The 22,636-nt window shown below is 39.9% G+C and overlaps 1 protein-coding gene across 2 annotated transcripts in view; it reads right to left on the bottom strand.

Moving 5' to 3' along the window:
• AFG1L (AFG1 like ATPase) overlaps positions 1 to 22,636 on the bottom strand; it is a 224,348-nt gene that overhangs the window by 153,749 nt on the left and 47,963 nt on the right. For both annotated transcript variants that reach the window (XM_033234787.1, XM_033234788.1), the window contains exons 3-5: positions 15,111 to 15,162; positions 6,375 to 6,476; positions 5,309 to 5,439 (exon numbers count right to left, since the gene is read on the bottom strand). In XM_033234787.1, coding sequence (XP_033090678.1) covers positions 5,309 to 5,439; positions 6,375 to 6,476; positions 15,111 to 15,162 — 285 coding nt within the window. The remainder of the gene's footprint in view (positions 1 to 5,308; positions 5,440 to 6,374; positions 6,477 to 15,110; positions 15,163 to 22,636) is intronic.

Here is a 22,636-nt window from a genome sequence, read left to right as displayed (position 1 = left end):
GTACCATTCAGGCTTTTGCTCACAAGCATAGTTAGCCACATCCTATTCCTACATATATATAAAATACACATATACATGCATGCTGCTAGTTGCCATACTCTCTCTCTGCCTGACTCTTCATTACTGCCTCCTGTGACCAGGGACAAAGGACTGGCCTTCTGACTCATTGCTCCCTCCCTGCCCAGCATCTGTAATAATCAGTGTTTGAACTTATTTTCCATTGTAGTGGTGTATTGATTTGCACCTTCCCCCTGAAGAACCAGGGTCTGCCCCAGGCCAGGATTTTCCTAGGATGCCAGGAAGAACACAACATCAGGCTCCCAGTGCCAGAGCAATGGTCAGACAGGCATAAACTGGACATAAGTCAGACAAGAGCCACAAAGGCATATGCCAGTATAAACAAGCTTCCTGTGTGAGGGACTCCTTGGTCATGGGTCAGACAACCAGGCATCAGGCCGTTCTCCAGGTGAAAGAAGTTTTCTGTGAAAGGCGAGCTGTAAACACCTATATCCAGCTACCTGAATTTCCTGTTAGGGCAGGGTTGCCAGTGCTCTGGTGCTGGAACCCCAATTTAGCTGGGGGCTCTCAGAACAGAGGGACCACTCTGTGCAGAAAGAATGCCCAGTGCAAGGGCTCTGCTTGTTTATTATAAATTGTGTGGTTGGTGGGGATCAGAGTGCTGGCGCAGCAACATTTTGGAGTATATTTCACCCTCTTGAGTTTTAGAGAAGGGGGATAAGTAGAGATTTGGACTTGTGATCATCTAATTTTGGTGTATTGGAGAAACTTCTTTAAGACCTGAAGAAGACAGTTCAGGATACTGAAACTAGCAGAGATCACTTCTTCCCTTAGGGGGCACACTCTTGCCCTTATATTTTCGTTTTCTCTGGCTCTTCTAACACTGGGTATATGTAGATATCGGTCTTTTCTTGCATGCAGCAGTAATCTCCAAGATTCAAGTTGGAATTGTAAAGGAAATAAAAGAGCAAGATTATTAACATTTTGCATTCTAAGACATTCAGGTCAAACTTGCTCAGGGGAATAGGGTCTCCCATATTGTCAACTCTTAACATACAAGAATGCTATATTATTCAATAATTGGGAAATGGGGGGAAAAAAACATGCTACACTAAAATTTGGGATCAATGAAATCAATCAATTTGGTATTGTCTTGTTTTGTCATCTCTGTGCATATTTTCTTCAGAACCCTGTGGGAAATAAGTAGTTGGCATGATACCCAACTACTAACTGTGGTTCCTTAACCTATGAAGAAAATAGGATTGAATCTATGAAGAAAGTAGGGAGCAATGAGTGAGGCTGAACCTGTAGGAGACAAGGTCAGAGAGGAAGTAGAAGGGTTTGAGCAAGGAAAATAACAGATTTCATCTTAAGGAAAGTGACATTTCCTTACAGTACTTCTTACCAATGTTTATGTTATCTTTTACAGATCATAGGGAAATACGTCTTCACATAGCAGATAGGAGCAAAATACGACTTGAATAGTTCTATTTTCATCAAGACTGTTTGTAAGAAATAGGCACCGGAGATCGAGCTGAAGAAAAGAGATTTACTTGAAACTCCAGGATAGGGACAATACTGATGGCACCTTATGGGGTTTGGTTTGGAATTGGAGGTTGCTATAGAGAGCTCAGCAGCTGTCTAGGGAGTGCTCTAGTGCTCTTTCCCTGAAAGTAATTCAGTTACTTTCTATATTTCTTTGTTTCTATTTCATTAGTAAGAAGAGCTTCCCTCTGTGCCATTTAGTTCAAATTCATTAGAAAGGGGCTAATACTGGCCCATTTGCCAAGCCACACCATACAAGTCCAAGGTTGCTGAGAAGATTGTGGATTAACTACTTATAGATCAGCTGTCCAGGCATGGTCCATTTAGCTGTGGGACAGATAGGGCCCTGTCCTGTGATATGGAATAAGGGCCTTCAAGGCAACTGAGATGCATGAGTCAATGAATGAATAAATATCAAAGCAATTTGGACGGGGCAGGCAATAACAGGGATCTCTATCACATCTGCTTTCTCTCCATCAGGAAGCAGCATTTTATAAGAGCCTGTTTCCCCTGGATCTCTCTTATACTCAATATGTAATCTGAAAAATCCTTTCTGTGGCCTGCTTTTCTTTGCAAGACTCAGTTCCTCGGATTGATAGTGTCCTGACAGCTGTTTTTGTTTCCTTCTTTCTAACATATCAACCTTTTGAAATCTGAACCCAATGGAGTATGTCAGCACAACCAGGCAGGTTTCTGGTAGGACTTCACTATTAAGGTGGCATTATGACTCCTGTAAGCCCTAGGAACTTTTACTTTCATGAGCCCCATCCTCAAATAAGAAAACATTACGACTATGTTGGTATAAGGACAAATATAATACAGAATAGACAGATACAGGCTGGAGTCATTATTGATACGTTCATTTACGTCCTCAAATTTTAAAAGAAATTAAAATGTTTTCTTGATCCCTAAAAGTATCACGAGCCCTAGACACTGTGTCTGCTGCACCGACTGGGCAGTTGCCCTGCTTGCTCTGTATCTTCTTCAGGATCACGTGCTTTGCACAGTCAGATTTTCTTTTTTTTTTTTTTTTGAGGCAGAGTCTCACTCTGTCGCCCGGGCTGGAGTGCAGTGGCCGGATCTCAGCTCACTGCAAGCTCCGCCTCCCAGGTTTATGCCATTCTCCTGCCTCAGCCTCCCGAGTAGCTGGGACTACAGGCGCCCGCCACCTCGCCTGGCTAGTTTTTGTATTTTTAGTAGAGATGAGGTTTCACCGTGTTAGCCAGGATAGTCTCGATCTCCTGACCTCGTGATACGCCCGTCTCGGCCTCCCAAAGTGCTGGGATTACAGGCTTGAGCCACCGCGCCCGGCCATGCAGAGTCAGATTTTCATAGCATCCTAACCTTCTTAGACTTGCCTTCTAATAACACTTATGCCATAAAAACATGCCAATCAGGCCAGGTGCGGTGGCTACACCTGTAATCCCAGCACTTTGGGAGGCCGAGGCGGGTGGATCACCTGAGGTCAGGAGTTCGTGACCAGCCTGGCCAACATGGTGAAACCCGTCTCTACTAAAAATACAAAAAAATTATCCGGGCATGGTGGTGCACACCTGTAATCACAGCTACTCAGGAGGTTGAAGCAGGAGAATCACTTGACCCAGGAGGCAGAGGTTACAGTGAGCCGAGATCACACCATTGCACTCCAGTCTAGGCAACAAGAGCAAAACTCCATCTCAAAAAAAAAATAAAAATAAAAATAAAAATAAGCCAATCATTTCTCTGAAAGTTTTGAAATCTACATTTTTAAAGTTAAGGGTAATGATTTTTACATGATACCTAGGAAATTCTAATGCCTTTAGATTTCTCATTTCCATGTGGAGATACCAACTATTTTGCAGAATTAAATGAGATAAGGATGTAAAAACACATTGTAAACTACGGATCATTTTACAAAGGCTAGGTATTAATACACCTCTTTAAAAATTTAACTTCAATACCTTAATCAAAATTGTAACTATGCCAGTTCAGTTTTATTTAGAGATATTTTGGTTAAAAGGCTAGTAATGGAAAAATCAAGAGAAATGGCCGTTATTGATTCATCACTGACTGTTGTTCTTGAAAGCAGCATTAACTGTTAAGTCAGTGCTTTTTCAAACAACTCAATGAGGCCCTTTTCCTGCAAAACATTGATGTGATTAGTATGCCTCTTCAGAACGGCAGGAGAGCATCTGTTCTTTTCCATAAAGCCTTTCCTTGGAAGACCTTTGCAGTCCTAATTACAAAGGTGAGTCCAGTCTGTCTTAAATATGACTGAAGGAAGAAAGAAGCAAAGATCCCTCTTCCCTAGATGGATTAGTGTAACAGCATTGCTGGTGAAAATTCTTTCCCTTGCATCATAAATCTAGACTATTGTTAGTTATGTGTACCAGTTGCTAAAGGAGACCAATCATGCATGCTTGGGATAAAAGCATCTTGGCCATATCATCTCCCCACTAATCCAGATTATAAAACACAGAAGAACAGGAAATAACTCACTATCAATTTAAATGCATAATTTCAGAGAATCCTAAAACTAAGAGGAACTTTGAAAGTTCAACTAAGGCAATTCCCTCCCTTTATCATAGATACTTATGTTGTGAGGCTTAAATGAGACGAATCACTTGTTCTTTATATAACATTTTTTAAAAATACTAAAACATCTTTAAAGACATTGTTTTATGATAATTAGATTATCTTTGTGGTGTAGGGGAGATGTACAATCATCGACCAAAATTTAGAGGTGGGCAGACTTTTTCTATAAAAGACTGAATAGTAAATATTTTAGGCTTTGCAAGCCATATAGGGTCTCTGTTGTACTTTCTTCTTTTTCTTCTTCTTCTTCTTTCAACTACCTTTAAAATTACAAAAACTTGGCTGGGTGTCATGGCTCATGCCTGTAGTTTCAGCACTTTGGGAGGCTGAAGCTGGAGGATCACTTGAGGCCAGGATTTGAAACCAGCCTGGGAAACATAGTAAGACCTAATCTCTTTTTTTTTATTTTTATTTTTTTGAGACGGAGTCTCCCTCTGTTGCCCAGGCTGGAGTGCAGTGGCCGGATCTCAGCTCACTGCAAGCTCCACCTCCCGGGTTTACGCCATTCTCCTGCCTCAGCCTCCCGAGTAGCTGGGACTACAAGCGCCCGCCACCTCGCCCGGCTAGTTTTTTACATTTTTTAGTAGAGACGGGGTTTCACCGTGTTAGCCAGGATGGTCTCGATCTCCTGACCTTGTGATCCGCCCGTCTCGGCCTCCCAAAGTGCTGGGATTACAGGCTTGAGCCACCACCGCACCCGGCCAGTAAGACCTAATCTCTACAAAATTGTTTTTAAAAATTTGCTGGGTATGGTGCACGAGCCAATAGTTCCAGCTACTCAGGAAGCTGAGGCAGGAGGCTGAACCCAGGAGTCTGAGGTTATAATGAGCTATGATTACGCCACTGCACTCCAGCCTGGGCCTGGGTAACAGAGCAGGACCCTGTCTCTTAAAATATGTGTGTGCGTGCGTGTGTGTGTGTGTGTGTGTGTATGCATGTATACACTCTTCTTTCCCCACTAACCATAAAAAAACAGGCAGGTCAGATTTGCCCTGTGCAGCTGTGAAGGTTGTGATTTGCCAGCTCCTGAACGAGATAGTACAACTGAAGCAACTAAAGAGATAATGTGTCAAATCACCTTATAAAACAATGATAAAATCAAGAGCAAAATTTAAATCTTCATACCCCATTCAGTATAACATTCTATATCTATGAAAAATCTCTACTTTACCTGAAATTCATCGAAACATAGGAGACATGCTTCTTCACTGATTTCTTCAGCTATCGGAGCTATTGGGTCATATGATTTAGCCATGAATCCTGGTTTCCTTTTTGGCAAACTCTGTTTAAGGCGATGTATTCCTTAAACGAATGAAATTAAACACAGATGAAATACATTAGTGTATTTTAGACAATTATAACACTTTTAAAATCTCTAAATGAAACTTTAGTATGGACATAAAATTAAGTTTAAATTTCATGTAAAATCAAATTTGATCATTGAAATTGTTTGCATTTTCTGTACTTCAAAATAAGTTGTTCAAATATTATTGTGTTCTTATAGTTGTAAGGAAACTTCAAAGTCATTCCATTTCTACTCTTCAATCATTTCAGAAATTACAAGGTAATAGACAAGTGACTAGATGCATCAATACATCCACCTTAGTCGTGTATTTCAGGGATGAGAGCAGAGGATATGATCCTGCCCAAGTAGTACATATTACGTCTAACATATGCAATCAGAATGTGTCCTTATCTCTAGCCTAATACACTAAGGCCAGTCCACTTCATTCATTATGTGTGTACTAAATGCTGCAAGTATTAGCGGAAAAAAACACATGATTCCTGCTCTGGGGAGGTTACAGTGCAACTGGTAAACAAATCATGCAAAACTGGAATAACATAAGACCACTAGGAAAGCAATAAAGCTTACATGCGTACTCAAACTGAATGCCTACATGCTAAGGTAATACAGAGTAAAGCACCTAATCAAGAATCACTTATTTAAACAGGTGCATTTTTAACTTTTTTTATTGGCCCTTAGTAGAAACAGAAAATGCCTGAGCTTCATATAGCAATCTCTGCTCTCTGATTTGAAAGTATTAAATTAGTCTTAGGGACCAACTCTGGACACATTACTGACTGTTTCAACATAGCACAAAACAAATGGAACCAAATATAATCTTACTGCAAGCAAAAATCTAATTTTTAAAAAGAGTATATGTTCATTCAATGAAGAAAACCATTCTGTAGTGTTTCCCCACTGAAAAAATCACTTCTTTCAGATCATTGCTTACTTTTGTGCACATCTAGCATGAAACCATGAAAATGAACTCGTTTTTTCCTCTTCATTTCCACATAAGCATAAAACATGTCCATCACCATTGTTTTTCCTGTACCTTAAAAACAAACAAACAAAAAATAAGAATACTATTAAATAGTATGTACTGATTGCTGTAATGATTGTTCATTAGCTTTGAGATAATGAAACCATACTCTTCCACCGGGAAGCTGAAGACTATGTCACTTCTTTAGAAGGGGGAGCTTACTTTGTATGTTAAACTAGCTAAAAATAAAATGCTGATATTACTCTTTTCTGTTAAAATCCTGTTTATAGGAAATACAACAATTACTTAACATTACAGGGGCTATTTCCCCCTGAAAACTATGTTCATAAACTGGCAAGATTTACAGTCTTCTCTTCCAAAAGACACTAGCATAAATAAAATAATTAATTAAAAATTTATTGGGTCATTACTATCCATGAGGAACTGTTTTAGGCACTACGGGAAAATTCAAAAATGAAAAATAAGAGGCTGGGCACGGTGGCTCACGCCTATAATCCCAGCACTTTGGGAGGCCAAGATGGGAGGATTGTCTGAGCCCAAGAATTCAAGACCAGCCTGGGAAACATAGCAAGACCCCCAACTCAAAAAAAAAAAAGAAGAAAGAAAAGAGAAGAAAGATGAAATATAAAGATGAGTATCTAACATAAATATTGAACATGAATCATATATGTAGATTAGAGCTAGAGAATTGCCAATTTTAACACTTCCATTTTTTAAAAGCTGAGAATATAGATCTCTCAAAATAAAACCTACTTGAGGAAATTCTGATACAGTCAATCCTTATAATTATCTAATTTTCAACACTAAAACTTTTAATGACTACAATCGAATTAGTAGAGTAGAACACTCTTATCTGAGAATTCAGTTACTCAAGGCCCACAATCATAGTCTAAAGATATTAAATGGAAAACTCCAAAAATAAACAATCCTTAAGAATTAAATTATGCAGCTCTCCTGAGTAGCATGAGGAGACCTCATGCCATCCCGTTCCATTCCACCCAGGACATAAATCATCCCTTTGTCTGGCATATCCACACTGTATTCACTACCCTCCCGTTGGTCACTTAGTGGCCTTCTCTGTTAAAAACATAGTATATAAGCTGGGCGCGGTGGCTCATGCCTGTAATCCCAGCACTTTGGGAGGCCAAGATGGGCAGATCACATAAGGTCAGGAGTTCGAGACCAGCCTGGCCAACATGACAAAACCCTGTCTCTACTAAAAGTACGAAAATTAGCCGGGCATGGTGGTGGGCGCCTGTAATCCCAGCTACTCAGGAGGCTGAGGCAGGAGAATAGCTTGAACCTGGGAGGCGGAGGTTGCAGTGAGATGGTGCCACTGCACTCCAACCTGGGCAACAAGAGAGAGACTCCATCTTAAAACAAAAACAAAAACAAAAACATAGGGTTCAGTACTATGTGAGGTTACAAGCATCCACTGGAACTATCCTCTATGAATAAGGGGAAACTACTGTAACTGAATATCCAACAGCCTGAGAATTTAATGCAGGTAGCATAAAATGTCTTATTCCCTCTCAGAAAGCCTAGGGCATTCGGTTCAGTGGCCCAAGCTCAGTTTGTACCTGGCATTCCTCAGTAAGCCAGACCAGCACATGCTGGTCCAGTCTCACATCCTCCCTACTTCCTCGTCTCCCACCACCACAAGATTACTTCCTGTCTAGTAATTCCTTTGCAATTAATAGAATCCAAAGGCGCTTCAGAAAGTAAGAAGATCTAAATCTTATCTTTTGGGTTTCCTCCATGCCACAAGATGACACCGGGCCCATGCCATTTGAATGTCAGAGTGCTTTTGTATATGAAAAAACAATCCACCAAACATTTGCTTATGAAGAAGTCATTTTGATGGAAAGTCATTCACTGCAAAAATATTCAGTACGGTATCTCTTGATATAGTGATTAGCAGTAGATTTTAAATAATTATATTTACCCAGAAAAGTTAACAAAGTTTCAAATTCTGCTGCACACAGTGTAGTATACTTATAGATTCAGAATAAAGTCATGAATTATCTAACCAAAAATATATTAATTAATCATTAGGGTAAAGCAAATCAAAACTAATGTAGGTAAAGATACCACTTTACTTACATTAGAACGACTATTTAAAAAAAAAGGAATAGAAAATAACAAGTGTTAGCAAGGATGTATAAAAATTGGAACCTGTGCATTGCTAGTGAGAATAACAATGGTACTGTCACTGTGGAAAACAGTATGACAGTTCTTCAAAAAATTAAACACAGGCTAAGTGCAGTGGTTCACGCCTATAATTTCAGCACTTTAGGAGGCCTAGGAGGGAGAATTGCTTGAGACTAGGAGTTCAAGAAGACCAGCCTAGGCAACATAGCAAGATCTCATCTCTACTAAAAATTTAAAATATTAGCCATGTTTGGTGGTGCATGCCTGTAGTCCCAGCTACTCGGGAGGCTGAAATGGGAGGATTGCTTGAGCCCAGGAGTTCAAGGTTGCAGTGAGCTATGATCGTGCTACTGCACTCCAGCCTGGGCAACAGAGAGAGACTTTGTGTCCAAAAAAATAAATAACTAAACATGTGTGACCATAGAATCCAGCAATTCCACTTCTGAGTATATGCACAAAACAACTGAAAGTAGGAATTCAAACAAATACTTACACCTCAATATTCACAGCAGAATTATTCACAATAGTCAAAAGATGGAATAACCCAAACATCCATTAATGGATGAATGGATAAACAAAAAGTGGTATATACATAAAATGATACAGTTGGCCCTCTGTATCTAGTTTCCACATCCCCAGATTCAACCAACAGTGGATCAAAATTATTTTTAAAATAAAAAATAAGGAACAGGTGGATTGGCTTACACCTATAATCCCAGCAATTTGGGAGTCCAAGGCAGGCAGATTATTTGAGTCCAGGAGATTGAGACCAGCCTGGGTGACATGGCAAAATCCCTTCTCTACAAAAAAATATAAAAATTAGCTGGGCATTGTGGTGCATGCCTGTAGTCCCAGCTACTCAAAAAGCTGAGGCAGGATGATCACTTCAGCCCAGAAGGTGGAGGATGCAGTGTGCTGAGATCACACCACTACACTTCAGGACCTGGGTGACAGAGCGAGATTCTGCTTCAAAATAGTAATAATCATCCTATCATCATAATATAAACAAAAAACAATACAGTATAACAACTATTATAGCATTTATGTACCACTTACATTGCTATAAGTAATCTAGAGGATTTAAAGTATACAGGACAACACGCAAAGTTTATATGCAAATGCTACACCATTTTACATACAGGACTTGAGTATTCTCAAATTTTGGTATCCAAGGGGATCCTGAAACCAATCCCCCATGAATACCAAGTATATTATTCAGCCTTAAAAAGGAATCCAACTCATATGCAGTGTGCAATAATATGGATGAATCTTGAAGATATTTTGCTAAGTAAAATAATCCAGTCCCAAAAGGAAAAATATTGTACAATTCCATTTATATAAGGTACTGAAGAATAATCAAATTCATAAAGACAGAAAGTAGAATGGTGGTTGCCAGGCCAGGGGAGTCAGAGGGTGGGATGTGGAAAATGTGGGAGAGAGATAGAATAGGAAGTTGTTGTTTAATGGACACAGAGTTTCAGTTTGGGAAGATAAAAATGTTCTGAAGATGGATGGTGGCAATAGTTGTACAATAATATGAACAGACGTAATACTACTGAATTATACACTGAAAATGTTTACAAGGGTAAATTTTATGTAATGTGTTTTACCATAATAAAAACAATTGGATACATTTTTTAAAACCTATAGTTAATATGCTTAATGGTAAAAGACTGAACACTTCTCCCCTACAATTTGACAAAGGCAAGAATGTCTACACTCATGTTCTGAAAATGGATGGTGGTAATAGTTGTACAACAATGTGAACATATTTAATGATACTGAATTATACGTTGGAAATGTTTAAAAAGGAAAATTTTATGTTATGTGTTTTACCATAATAAAAACGATTGAATATATTTTTTAAAACATACAGTTAATATGCTTATTTGTAAAAGACTGAACACTTCTCCCCTCCAATTTGACACAGAAAAGGATGTCTACACTCACTACTTCTATTCAACATTGTACTGGGAGTCCTAGCTGGTGCAAGGAGGCAGCAAAAAGAAAGAAAATGCATAAAAATTTAAAGAAGTAAAATTGTCTTTATTGGCAGATAACCTAATTGTATATACACAAAAAAAAATCCTAAAGAATCTACCAAATCACCACTAGAGTTAATAATTAAATTTAGCAAGACCATAGGATACAAGGTCATCAAAAAATCAACTGCATTTCTATAAACAGTAACACATATAATGACATTTTGGTCAACAATGGACCACATAGCCAATGGTGGTCCCAAAAGATTATGAAGAAGCTGAAAAATTTCTATCACTTAGTGATGTCATAGCTACCCTAACACGGAAGCACAATTAATTTTTTTTTTATAAATTTCACATAGCTCAAGTACACAGCACTGATAACATCTTGTATAAAGTAGTATACAGAAATGTCCTCAGCCTTCACATCCACTCACCACTCACTCACTGACTCATTCAGAGCAACTTCCAGTCCATTCATAGTGAAACAGGCATCCCATATTTTATCTATTATACTGTACTATTACTGCACCTTCTCTGTTTAGATATGTTTAAATAAACAAATACCATAGTGTTACAACTGCCTACAATATTCAATACAGTAACATGCTGTACAGGTTTGTAGCACAGAAGCAATAGGTTCTATAATACAGCTGAGGTGTGTAGTAGGCACATGTATCCCTGCATCCAAGCCAGGGAGAACTATGCTTCCTAACTCCTAACCTTAAAACCAGCCTATCTTTCAACTGGTGAAATTAGAATCTGTGTCAATGTGAAACAGGTGAGGTGAAACGAGGAGGCAGCAGAAAAGGGGCTGATAAGCAAAACGTACTTTTATTCTCTTCTAGTGTACTAGAGAATTCATTAACCCCGCCATCACCACTGTAGTCGGCTGGTCAAGAATTGAGGCTCTGTTGTGAGAAAGTCAGCTGTTGGGTATGAACGAAGCCACAAAATACTACTATCACAGCTTTGGGCTTCTATATGAGATGTGATAAACATTTTACAACAAAAATAATTCATTTCAAGATTGAACCATGATAATAATCCCTCCAACTCATACATCAACCCTACTGCAGTTTCCAGGATTTAGGTTCCATCTGGGTCAATCCTCTCAACACATCTGTGAAGAAAGGGGTGAAGTGAGCAGGACAAAGCCCGAATAGAGTGCAAGAATGAAAAGTGGGAAGGGAGTGTTACCAGGTAGCTATTCTCTATCCTGTGAAGTCTCCTTAAAAATTATTTATTTAAATTTTTCTTAAAAAAAAAAAATAAGAAATGAGGTCTCACTATGTTGCCCAGGCTGGTCTCGAACTCCTGAGCTCAAGCATGTTTATTTATTTTTATTTTATTTTATTTATTCATGTATTTATTTATTTATTTTGAGACAGTCTTGCTGTGTTGTCCACGCTGGAGTGCAGTGGTGTGATCTCGGCTCACTGTAACCTCTACCTCCCGGGTTCAAGCAATTCTTCTGCCTCAGCCTCCTGAGTAGCTGTGACTATAGGCACCCACCACCACGCCAGGGTAATTTTTGTATTTTTAGTAGAGACAGGGTTTTGCCATTTTGGCCAGGCTGGTCTGAAACTCCTGACCTCAATGATCCGCCCCGCTCAGCCTCCCAAAGTTGCTGGGATTACAGGTGTGGGCCACCGCACCTAGCCCAATTTATTTATTTATTTATTTTTAAGATAGGGCCTCACTCTGTAGCCCAGGCTGGAGTGCAGTGGTATAATCTCAACTCGCTGCAACCTTGATCTCCCAGGCTCAAGTGATCCTCCCACAGCATCCTACTGAGTAGCTGGAACTACAGGCACACACCACCATGCTCAGCTAATTTTTTAATTTTTTGTAGAGACGGGGTCTCACCTTGTTGTCCAGGCTAGTCTCAAACTTCTGGTCTTAAGCAATTATCCTACCTCAGCCTCCCAAAGTGCTGATATTACAGGCACGAGCCACCATGCCCAGCCTTCTTAAAAGTTAGTACCTGTTTCCCAAGTCCAAAGAAGGAAAAGAATAAAGAATAAGAGCTTATGGTGGCATTTTGAGGCTATTCTCCCAGAGAGCCCCCCAAATGAAAACTTTATCTTTTATTACCTATTTTATTTCATTTTTGAGATGGGGGTCTCACTCTGTTGCCCAGACTGGAGTGCAGTGGCATAATCATGGCTCACTGCAGCCTTGACCTCCCAGGTTCAAGTGATCCTTCCACCTCAGCCTCTCGAGTAGCTGGGACTATAGGCACATGCCACCATGTCAGGCTAATTTTTGTATTTTTTGTGGAGACAGAGTTTTGACATGTTGCCCAGGCTGGTCTTGAACTCCTGGGCTCAAGCAATCCACCCACCTCGGGCTCCCAAAGTGCTAGGATTACAGGTATGAGCCATCAGGCCTGGCAGATTACCTATTTTATAAGTGGTCTGAACTAAACTTATTATAGCCACCAAAATGTTCATCTCACTTCCCATTTCAGAATTCCTTTCTCTTCCCCTCTCTATATTATAAGGATGTTTCCAAACAAAGGTTGCCACACACCCAAACTATATGAACATCCCATACTATCACATCTTTTCTGTTGATTTCAAACACTCAGATGAATAACTTGTAATGTGCTTCCCTTCAGTTAGTTACCATATGGCTGTATTTTCTAAACTAAAATCCAACAACGTTCATAGCGTTTAAAAAAACAGTCCTTTTACAGAAGTGGAAGTAGTTGTGCTTTATCAACCATCTCCATTTATGGTCAGCTGGTTAAAGTAACAGGAGGAACAAAGTTGTTGATTTTAGCAATGACTTAATATGAAAGTGAAGGTACTGGAAGTAAATGTTCTCAGGAGGCAGAGAATGAGCCCTGACAACAGGATGAGAATCATTAATGGTGCCCAAAGGTGCAGGAACATAAAATTGATCAAGTGTCTATTATAAATTGCTTTCTAAATAAGAAGTAAGTATACATTGGTCTCAAAAGTACCAATTAGCCAATGAACTAAGAAAAAGAATAGTTTGAGCTTCTTTTCTGTAATTTCAAGAACTTAAGGAATTTTAAGGGGCAATCTCTAATGTTCACTTTTGTGAACTAAATTATTCTCTTTTATTAGATTAGCTAAATCTGGAAATATAAAATGGATATTCAATGCAAGGCATCAGTAAACAAATTAGAAAAAGAAGGAACAGTTTAGAAAGGAACAGTTTTATCTTTAAGGCATTAAAACTACTTATTCGGCCAGGCGCCATGGCTCACGCCTGTAATCTCAGCACTTTGGAAGGCTGAGGAGGGTGGATCACGAGGTCAGGAGATCGAGACCATCCTGGCTAACACGGTGAAACTCCATCTCTACTAAAAACACAAAAAATTAGCCAGGTGTGGTGGCAGGCACCTGTAGTCCCAGCTACTTGGGAGGCTGAGGCAGGAAAATGGCGTGAACTTGCAGTGAGCCGGGAGGCGGAGCTTGCAGTGAGCCGAGATCGTGCCACCGCACCAGCCTGGGTGACAGAGGGAGACTCCGTCTCAAAAACAAACAAACAAACAAAAAAACTACTTATTCAATGCCCTTTTTTTTCTTTTCCTAAAAATGTTACTAAGATAATATTCCCTGCCATTACTCCCTCATAAGGCAAATGTGTTGTGGCTATAGGGGAGCCTAGAGTGTCAATATTAGTCTAGTACAAAACTGACCTCATTACATGTGAATGTGAGTTTTCAGTATGCCAGTAGAAGAAATAATTGATTGACAGTAAACTGAGGGATTAGAAAAAAATAAAATTAAAAAACTAAAAAAGACATCAAAGAAATAATTGAAAGCAAGGAGGCAATAAAGCCAAGTAGAAACCCCTTTATGATATCAGTGACTGAGGGTGGCCAAGGAGAGGTTTAAGACTAAGAGAAAAGGATTTGTTTGAAGAAAATAGAAACCACAAAACAGAATATTTCAGTAAGAATGAGGTCAGGGAAGACTTCATAAGCAAGACACTACATGATTAGGAAAACCTGGAAAGAAGTGACGACTCAGAAGGTTTCCATCAAAATGTGAGTCTTTCTGCCCAATGTCTAGAACTGGAAGACCAAGGAAATGTTACCACTTATGCATTAAGAGTATCTACTATCAACTACATTAAAGGTAATAATGACTAAATTATTCATCTTAGTGCTTAGGTTATGACTAGAAATATTAGCAGAAATTAAAAGTAAAAAAGAACAGCTTATTTTTTTAAAAAGTATTAAGCTGAGTTAATGAGTCATGGAATCCTGATTTGTCTAATAACCTATCTGTAGATGATTTCCTTCCCTGAGATTAATTACATTATACGTTAAATAATGTTTGCACCCTAACATGGTGACTAATTCTGCCCTAGACTATAGCCGTATCCTAAGAGAAGTAAAGTAAAAGCTGAGATACTACCCTCTATCCCCTTTCTTTTCTCCCTGCCTTACCCTGCCTTATCCTATTCCCTTGCTGGTAATAGATTGAGGGATAGAAATAGAAATTATCCCTGAGCAAAAGCTGAGAAACTTTCTGTTTTGCCCACCCAAAACTTATTTTAACACACTTACCAACATCTCCATAAACATACAGGCCCCTGGGAGGTTTGCTCCTTGAAAAAAGCTGCAAATTAAGAACAAATTATAAATCTCTACCATGCAAATAATTAAATATAATCATATACATAGTCTTCCTAACTGTCCTATATACATAACCAAGAGGGACTATTATATACAATAAGCAAGAAAAAACTTGATATAAAAATGTATAAAACTGAAATATTATGCAGCCTTAAAAAGGGAAAAAACTCTAACATATACATGAATGAACATTGAGGACATTATGCTAAGTGACATAAACCAGTCACAAAAAGACAAATACTATCACTCCACTTACATGAGGTACTTAGAACAGCGAAAAATTAAAGAGACAGAAAGTAGAAGTCAGGCGCTGTGGCTCACACCTATAATCTGAGCACTCTGGGAGGCTGAGGTAGGAGGATCACTTGAGCCCAAGAGTTCAAGACCAGCCTGGACAATATAGGGAGACCTCATCTCTGCAAGTAGTTAAAAAGAATTAGCCAGATGTGGAGGCATGTGCCTGTGGTCCCAGTTACTCAGGGGACTGAAGTTGGAGGACTGCTTGAACCCAGGAGGTCAAGGCTACAGTGAGCTGTGTTCACACCACTGTACTGCAGCCTGGACAACAGAGCAAGACCCCATCTCAATTAGAAAAAAGTAGAAAAAGGGGTTGCCAGGGGCTGGAGGGAGGAAGGAATGGGGAATTATTGTTTAATGGGTTCAGAGTTTCAGTTTTACAAGATGAAAGGCGTTCTGGAGATAAATGGCAGTGATGGTTGCATGACATTACAAATGTATTTAATACTACTGAACTGTACTCTTAAAACATGAGAGGGCCGGGCGCGGTGGCTCAAGCCTGTAATCCCAGCACTTTGGGAGGCCGAGACGGGCGGATCACGAGGTCAAGAGATCGAGACCATCCTGGCTAACACTGTGAAACCCCGTCTCTACTAAAAATACAAAAAACTAGCCGGGCGAGGTGGCGGCGCCTGTAATCCCAGCTACTCGGGAGGCTGAGGCAGGAGAATGGCGTAAACCCGGGAGGCGGAGCTTACAGTGAGCTGAGATCTGGCCACTGCACTCCAGCCTGGGTGACAGAGCGAGACTCCGTCTCAAAAAAAAAAAAAAAAAAAAAAAAACATGAGAGATGGTAAATCTTATGTGTGTATTACCACAAAAGAAAATTGGAAAAAAATGCTGTGAAGCCCCTCTTAGGATTCAATACAGGAGGCAATAACCATAGTAGCCCACAGCGAGGGGTTCACAGTCACACACCTTGAATGTACATCCCCTCTACCATTTACCATCCATGGAGTCTCTCCCTTCTTTCCCAGATGGGCTCCCCAAACAATGGCAGCTAGGCTCATTCTCAGCAATTAATGAGTAGAGTAGAAGAATTTTTCTGGAGAAACTGAATGATCTCCAGACAAAAAGGCCCAAAGGCACTTATGTTGGTTAAGCTTCTCCCAAAGAAAGACCTAGATCCCTACCAGATTACCTTCTGGTAAATAAAGCACACCAGTCACCAAACCTCTCAAGCTGGAGCTTCAATCAGCTTGTTAGTACCAATGGTCAATAGATATTTGGAAGAAACTTCCAAGATAAAAATCAGAGACCAGAACAAATATACAGAGGGGAATAAACTCAGAGCAAATGTGCCTTCTAGACATCCAAAAAAAAAAAAACCTCAAAAATAAAAGTAGGCCGGGCACGGTGGCTCACACCTGTAATCCCAGTATTTTGGGAGGCCAAGGTGGGCACATTGTTTGAGCTCAGGAGTTTGAGACCAGGCTAGGCAACATAGCAAAACCCCATCTCTACAAAAAAATACAGAAATCAGCCGGGCATGGTGGTGTACTCCTATAGTCCCAGCTACTTGGGAGGCTGAGGTGGAAGGATTGCTTGAGCCCAGGAAGTGGAGACTGCAGTGAATCAAGATCACACCACGGCACTCCAGCCTGAGCAACAGAACGAGACACTGTCTCACTCAATCACAATCAATTAATAAAAATAAAAGTGAAGTCAATATAATAATATACTGAGGAAAAATAAGAGAAGCTACTAAAACCATATAAAGCATAGTGGGAGAAAGAAATTGTCTCTTCAATAAATGATGTTTGGGAGGCTGAGGCGTTAGGATTGCTTGAGCCCAGGAGTTTGAGACTAGCCTGGGCAACAAAGCAAGACACCATCTTTACAAAAAAGAAATTGTTTCCATTGTGGAAAAATGATTTCCTACTAATCCATCCAATCTATTCATCAAGTGTGAAAATGGAAAATTGTCCTTTCATACATTCAGGGTATGAAAAAAACTTCCCACTCAGCAAGAAGAAAACATAGGCTCTGGGAAATGTAGAGGGCTCCTGGGAGGGAAAAAAGTTTGTCAGAGGGAGGCCTGCTTCTAGGCCTGCTTGCAGGTCAGGAAAGCAGTCAGGTCCAGAGCAAAACTGGAAACTGAAGGGCTCTGGAGATGAAGCAAAATGGAACTTCTCTTACCTAATGCTATTATCAACCCAGATAACCATCTTTAATTTTGTTACACTTAGAAGAGTAACCTTCAAACTCTGCAGCAGTTCCTAAACACCTGTGCAAACACAAGGTATGATAGGGTGGAGTGAGTTCAGAAAGGGAGAGTAAAACAGAAAAAAGTGAAGATTATGCCACTTAACATCAACCAGAGTGGTCAATAATTTGGCAGAGAACATTCTCAAAACCTAGCTTTCAGGGTTTCATCCATAATGCTTTTGGTTTTGTCTTATTTCATTTTATTTATTTTAGAGACAGGGTCTCACTCTGTCACTCAGGCCTCGAACTCCTGGACTCAAGCAATCCTCTTGCCTCAGCCTCCTAAGTAGCTGGGGCAGGCAGATACCACTACATCCAGCTAAATTTTATTTTAAAAAGCTCTCTTGTAGGCTGGGTGCAATGGCTCATGCCTGTAATCCTAGCACTTTGGGAGGCCAAGGCAGGCAGACCACTTGAGGTCAGGAGTTCAAGACCAATCAGGCCAACATGGTCAAACCCTGTCTCTTCTGAAAATACAAAAATTAGTTGGGCGTTGTGGTGCATGCCTGTAATCTCAGCTACTTGGGAGGCTGAGGTGGGAGAATCGCTTGAACCAGGAGGCAGAGGCTGCAGTGAGCCAAGATCGCACCACTGCACCCAGCCTGGGCAACAGAACAAGACTCCATCTCAAAACACAAACAAACAAACAAACTATCCTGTAGAGATAGGGTCTCACTATGTTGCTCAGTCTGGTCTTAAACTGCTGCCTAGGCCTCCCAAAGCGCTAGGATTGCAAACATGAGCCATCATACCTGGTCTGCTTTTGTTTTATAATTTATGGGTTCATTCCAACCTGCCTCAGAAACCTCTCTTGTTTTCCTGTTCCTTTTTGCTTTCTTTCTCTATTAAATGTAACTTGTGCCTTCTAGACCTCACTCACGGTCTAGGCCAGACAAAAGGATCTTCTTTGCTTTGACTCTGCAATCTGGATGGCTTCCTAGTATCTCTCTGCATGTTAACTCCCCATCTATTCTTAAATCTCCACTCAAAACAGTTTTCTACTCCTGCCAAAACTTCTTAATTTTTCTTGGTTTTTTGTTTCTTATATGAACCATTATCATGCACTGGTTATTCTATTTTCAAGTGCCAGAAAAAGCATTATGCTCTTAATTTTAGAACAGCTTCAAATTGGAAAACTTGCATAAAACCTAATAATCTCTAAGTATATTCTATGTATGTGAAATTTTTTGAAAGCAGCATTTTGTATAGGCAACTGAGAGTGTCATAGCAATTCATAATTCTTCACAATACATTTTGTGGGCTATTCTAATACTGTTACATGATATAATCAAGATAGGGTGAATAAATGAAGTTCAGGGAAAAGAAATGAAGAAAGATGGGGGGGTGGCGCAGGGGAAGATTGCATGGAGAGAGCTGAATGCTGCTAAAAAAAAAACCAAAAAAGTTGGCCAGGTGTGGTGTCTCACACCTGTAATCCTAGCACTTTGGGAGGCCCAGGTGGACGGATCACTTGAGGTCAGTAGTTCAAAACCAGTGGCCAACATGGTGAAACCCCGTCTCTACTAAAAATACAAAAATTAGCCAGGCATGGTAGCAGGCTACTCAGGAGGCTGAGGCAGGATAATTGCTTGAACCCGGGAGGCAGATGTTGCAGTGAGCCAAGATCGCACCATTGCACTCCAGCCTGGGCGACACAGCAAGACTCCATCTCAAAAAAATAAAAAATTAAAAGAGAGAAAAATTTGCACTCATGGTCCTCTCTTCTACTTTTCCCTCTCAACTCAATATATTTCAGAAAGAGCCCTTTAGCAAATACCACATTCTATATTACATATATAATCTGTTATGTTGTATTATATTTTATAGTAACATTTAGAAGATGACAAAGAGATACTGCTGTGCCAAAGAAAAGATCCTCAAACATCTAAGATCACAAATACCTCGTATCACATGAATACTGTTTAAGATGGAGATTTTAATATAAGCAAATTGATCAACAAAATGGATACCCTCCTAACAAGAATCATTAAACATAGACATAGTCTATCTAAACAATATTATATACTCCACTTATTTTTACTTGGGGAAACAAGCTAATTTCCTCCTAATAAAAATTTCAGTTTTCTAATAATTATTGAAATTATTTTAAGGCACTTAAAAATCTATGTCTTAAGGGAAAAATCAGAGAATCAAATGGAGAAAAGTAAGACTAATCAGAAGGCTATAAAATGGGTCCTAAAGAAGTTTTTTAATTCTTTATTAATAGTAGTGATTTCGGGGAGAGGAAGGTTTACATGGTTTTCTTCAAAATGACTGTCCCTTAGGAACCCACATCATTTGCATGCTCCCAATTTATATTTCTCACAACTTAACGCTATGTTTCTGTTCTATTAAATTTCCTTCCTTAAATTTAATTCCCTGTAACTTTCCTTATGTCTCAGAAATCACAGTGAACTCCATCCTTACACTGTTTCTCGGTGCTGGTTATTCTCCATGTGCTCCCCTCCCCTGATGCCTTCTTCCTCCTGTCTGTACCCCAAGAGACTGACCTTTCTGGCTGGCTCCTGGCTGGTTCAGCCCATGGGAGGCATTCCTTGCAGGAAATAGGAGAGAGGGCATAGAAAGGGATGGGTCGTTCTCTCCCATCCCTCCCTGCTTCAGAGATGTGTCTCAGTAGAGCCACATCCCTCCAGACCAACAAGCAGCCCATCCCTCAGGCCACAGCTCTAGCTCTCACCAGTCTCCTCCTTTGCCCTTCCATCCCTTGTTTGCTACCTTAAGCCTGCCCATGCCTCTCTATGTAGTCTCTAAATTTGGTCTTTATTGAAACATCTACTGTGAACTGTTTTCTGCCAGGACTCTGATACATTCCGGACTCCCAAAATGCACACACGTAACATTAGACTCAGACTTTAAAATCTGAAATGATTCAGTTTCTCTAGTGACCAGTTATAAGATTTGTCACAAGTTACCTGTATCTTTGGGAGTTTGTAAAGTAGGATAATGACACCTTCTCTAATGGGCTTTTGATGAGGATCCAGTGACATCACCTTTTAGATTGTGCAGATAGATCGTAAGCTTAAGGATGATGTTGGAAGACGGTGATAACCTACCACCTACCTCCACCAAGCATAAGAGATATGGCAGAAGAGTATTAGAGTTGAACCCAAAAGATCTAGGTACAAATCCTGGCTGGCTATTGATTAGCTAGGTGACCCTGGGTAAGCCCTCTCAACTCTCCAACCTGCTGTCTCCTTATCTGTTGGGTGCAGGGCCCAGCATAGGGAATTTCCCCGTCACTGCTCACCTCTGCATGTGTAATCACACCAAAGACTGCAAGCATAATGTGCTTACCAATACCTGTTTATACTCAGACCTGTAATTCGTGGAAAAAGAAACACCACATCCTTTGACACATCCCTCTCAAAGATCTGAACAATACAATTAGTAAGTTCAAGCAATTTACATCCATATAAACTCTAAACCCAACAAACCAAGAATACATTCAAGAACAAGCAGCATGATTTCAAATATAGTCCATATGCTAAGCCAGAAAGAAAACTTCAATAAATTCCAAAGAATCGAATGTACTCTAATCATAATTTAATAAAATTATATATAAATGATAAAAAGATAGCTAAAAAAAGAAAAATCTCATACTAAAATATATACCCTTCCATGAACTTCACCCAGATTGCTGAGGATTGCTGAAAAAAGTCTGACAGTCGTGCAGAGTGGACCCTCTCTCTGGACTCTCCATATTGTCAACAATTCTGTTTCCCTAGTGAGTTCACTGTGTCTCTGCAAAGAATCTCTGGAACCTTCTTACTTCCCATTAAGCAAAACTACATTTCACTCATCACTTTCAGAAGATGTCTCCTACTTCTTCATAAAGAGAGAACAGAAGGCATTGGGTTGAAAGTCCCTCAACTTCCTACGTGAAACTGCAATCCCACCCACATCTGCACCCATCCATTCCTCCCTCCTGTGACATTCCTCCTGTTACAAAGGAAAACGATTCCTCTTCCTGTCCTTCTTCCAACCTTCTATCAGTGTTTAATTTCATACCCCATCTACCTTCTCAGGAACCAGGCCCATCAAATCAAATTCCTCTTCTCTTGTAATCCTTCTTATCAACAGCTTATAAAGCTGTTGATTTATAAAATGTTTTCCAATTAATTTACTTTTACAATCTTAAAGTGTACTATTTCACAAGACATAGGCCCAGAGACCATAAGGGAAAAAAATAGATACATTAAAAATAGTGAAATTAAGGCAGGGGGTGGCGGCTCACACCTGTAATCCCAGCACTTTGGGAGGCTGAGGCTGGCAGATCACTTGAGGTCAGGAGTTCGAGACCAGCCTGACCAATAAGGTGAGACCCTGTCTCTACTAAAAATACAAAAATTAGCTGGCTGTGGTGGCACACACACGTAATCCCAGCTACTTGGGAGAGGCTGAGGCAGGAGAATCGCTTTAACTTGGGAGGTGGAGGTTGCAGTGAGCTGAGATCACACCACTGCACTCCAGACTCGACAACAGAGTGAGACTCCATCTCAAAAAAAACAAAACAAAACAAAAAAAAAACGACCACTGAAATTAAAACTTTCTGTTAGAAAAAATCCTGAGGAAGGAAAAACAGCAAATAAACTGCAAAAAAAAAAAAAAAAAAAAAAATTGCATCAGTTACGAGTCCTCTTCAGCCATAAAAAAAAATGAGATCCTGTTATTTGCAACAACATGAATGAAACTGGAGGTCATTACATTAAGTGAAATAAGCCAGGCACAAAAAGACAAACACCACATATTCTCACTTATTTGTGGGATCTAAAAATCAAAGCAATTGAACTCATGAACACAGAGAGTAGAAGGATGGTTACCAGAGACTGGGAAGTGTAGTGAGAGGCTGGGGTGGAGGGGGAGGTGGGGATGGTTAATGGGTACAAAAAAAAATAGAAAGAATAAGTTCTACTATTTGACAGCACAACAGA

The sequence above is a fragment of the Trachypithecus francoisi genome, unplaced genomic scaffold, assembly GCF_009764315.1.
Source record: "Trachypithecus francoisi isolate TF-2019V2 unplaced genomic scaffold, Tfra_2.0 Lachesis_group15, whole genome shotgun sequence".
NCBI lineage: Eukaryota > Metazoa > Chordata > Mammalia > Primates > Cercopithecidae > Trachypithecus > Trachypithecus francoisi.
This window is presented reverse-complemented; position numbering and strand designations above follow the sequence as displayed.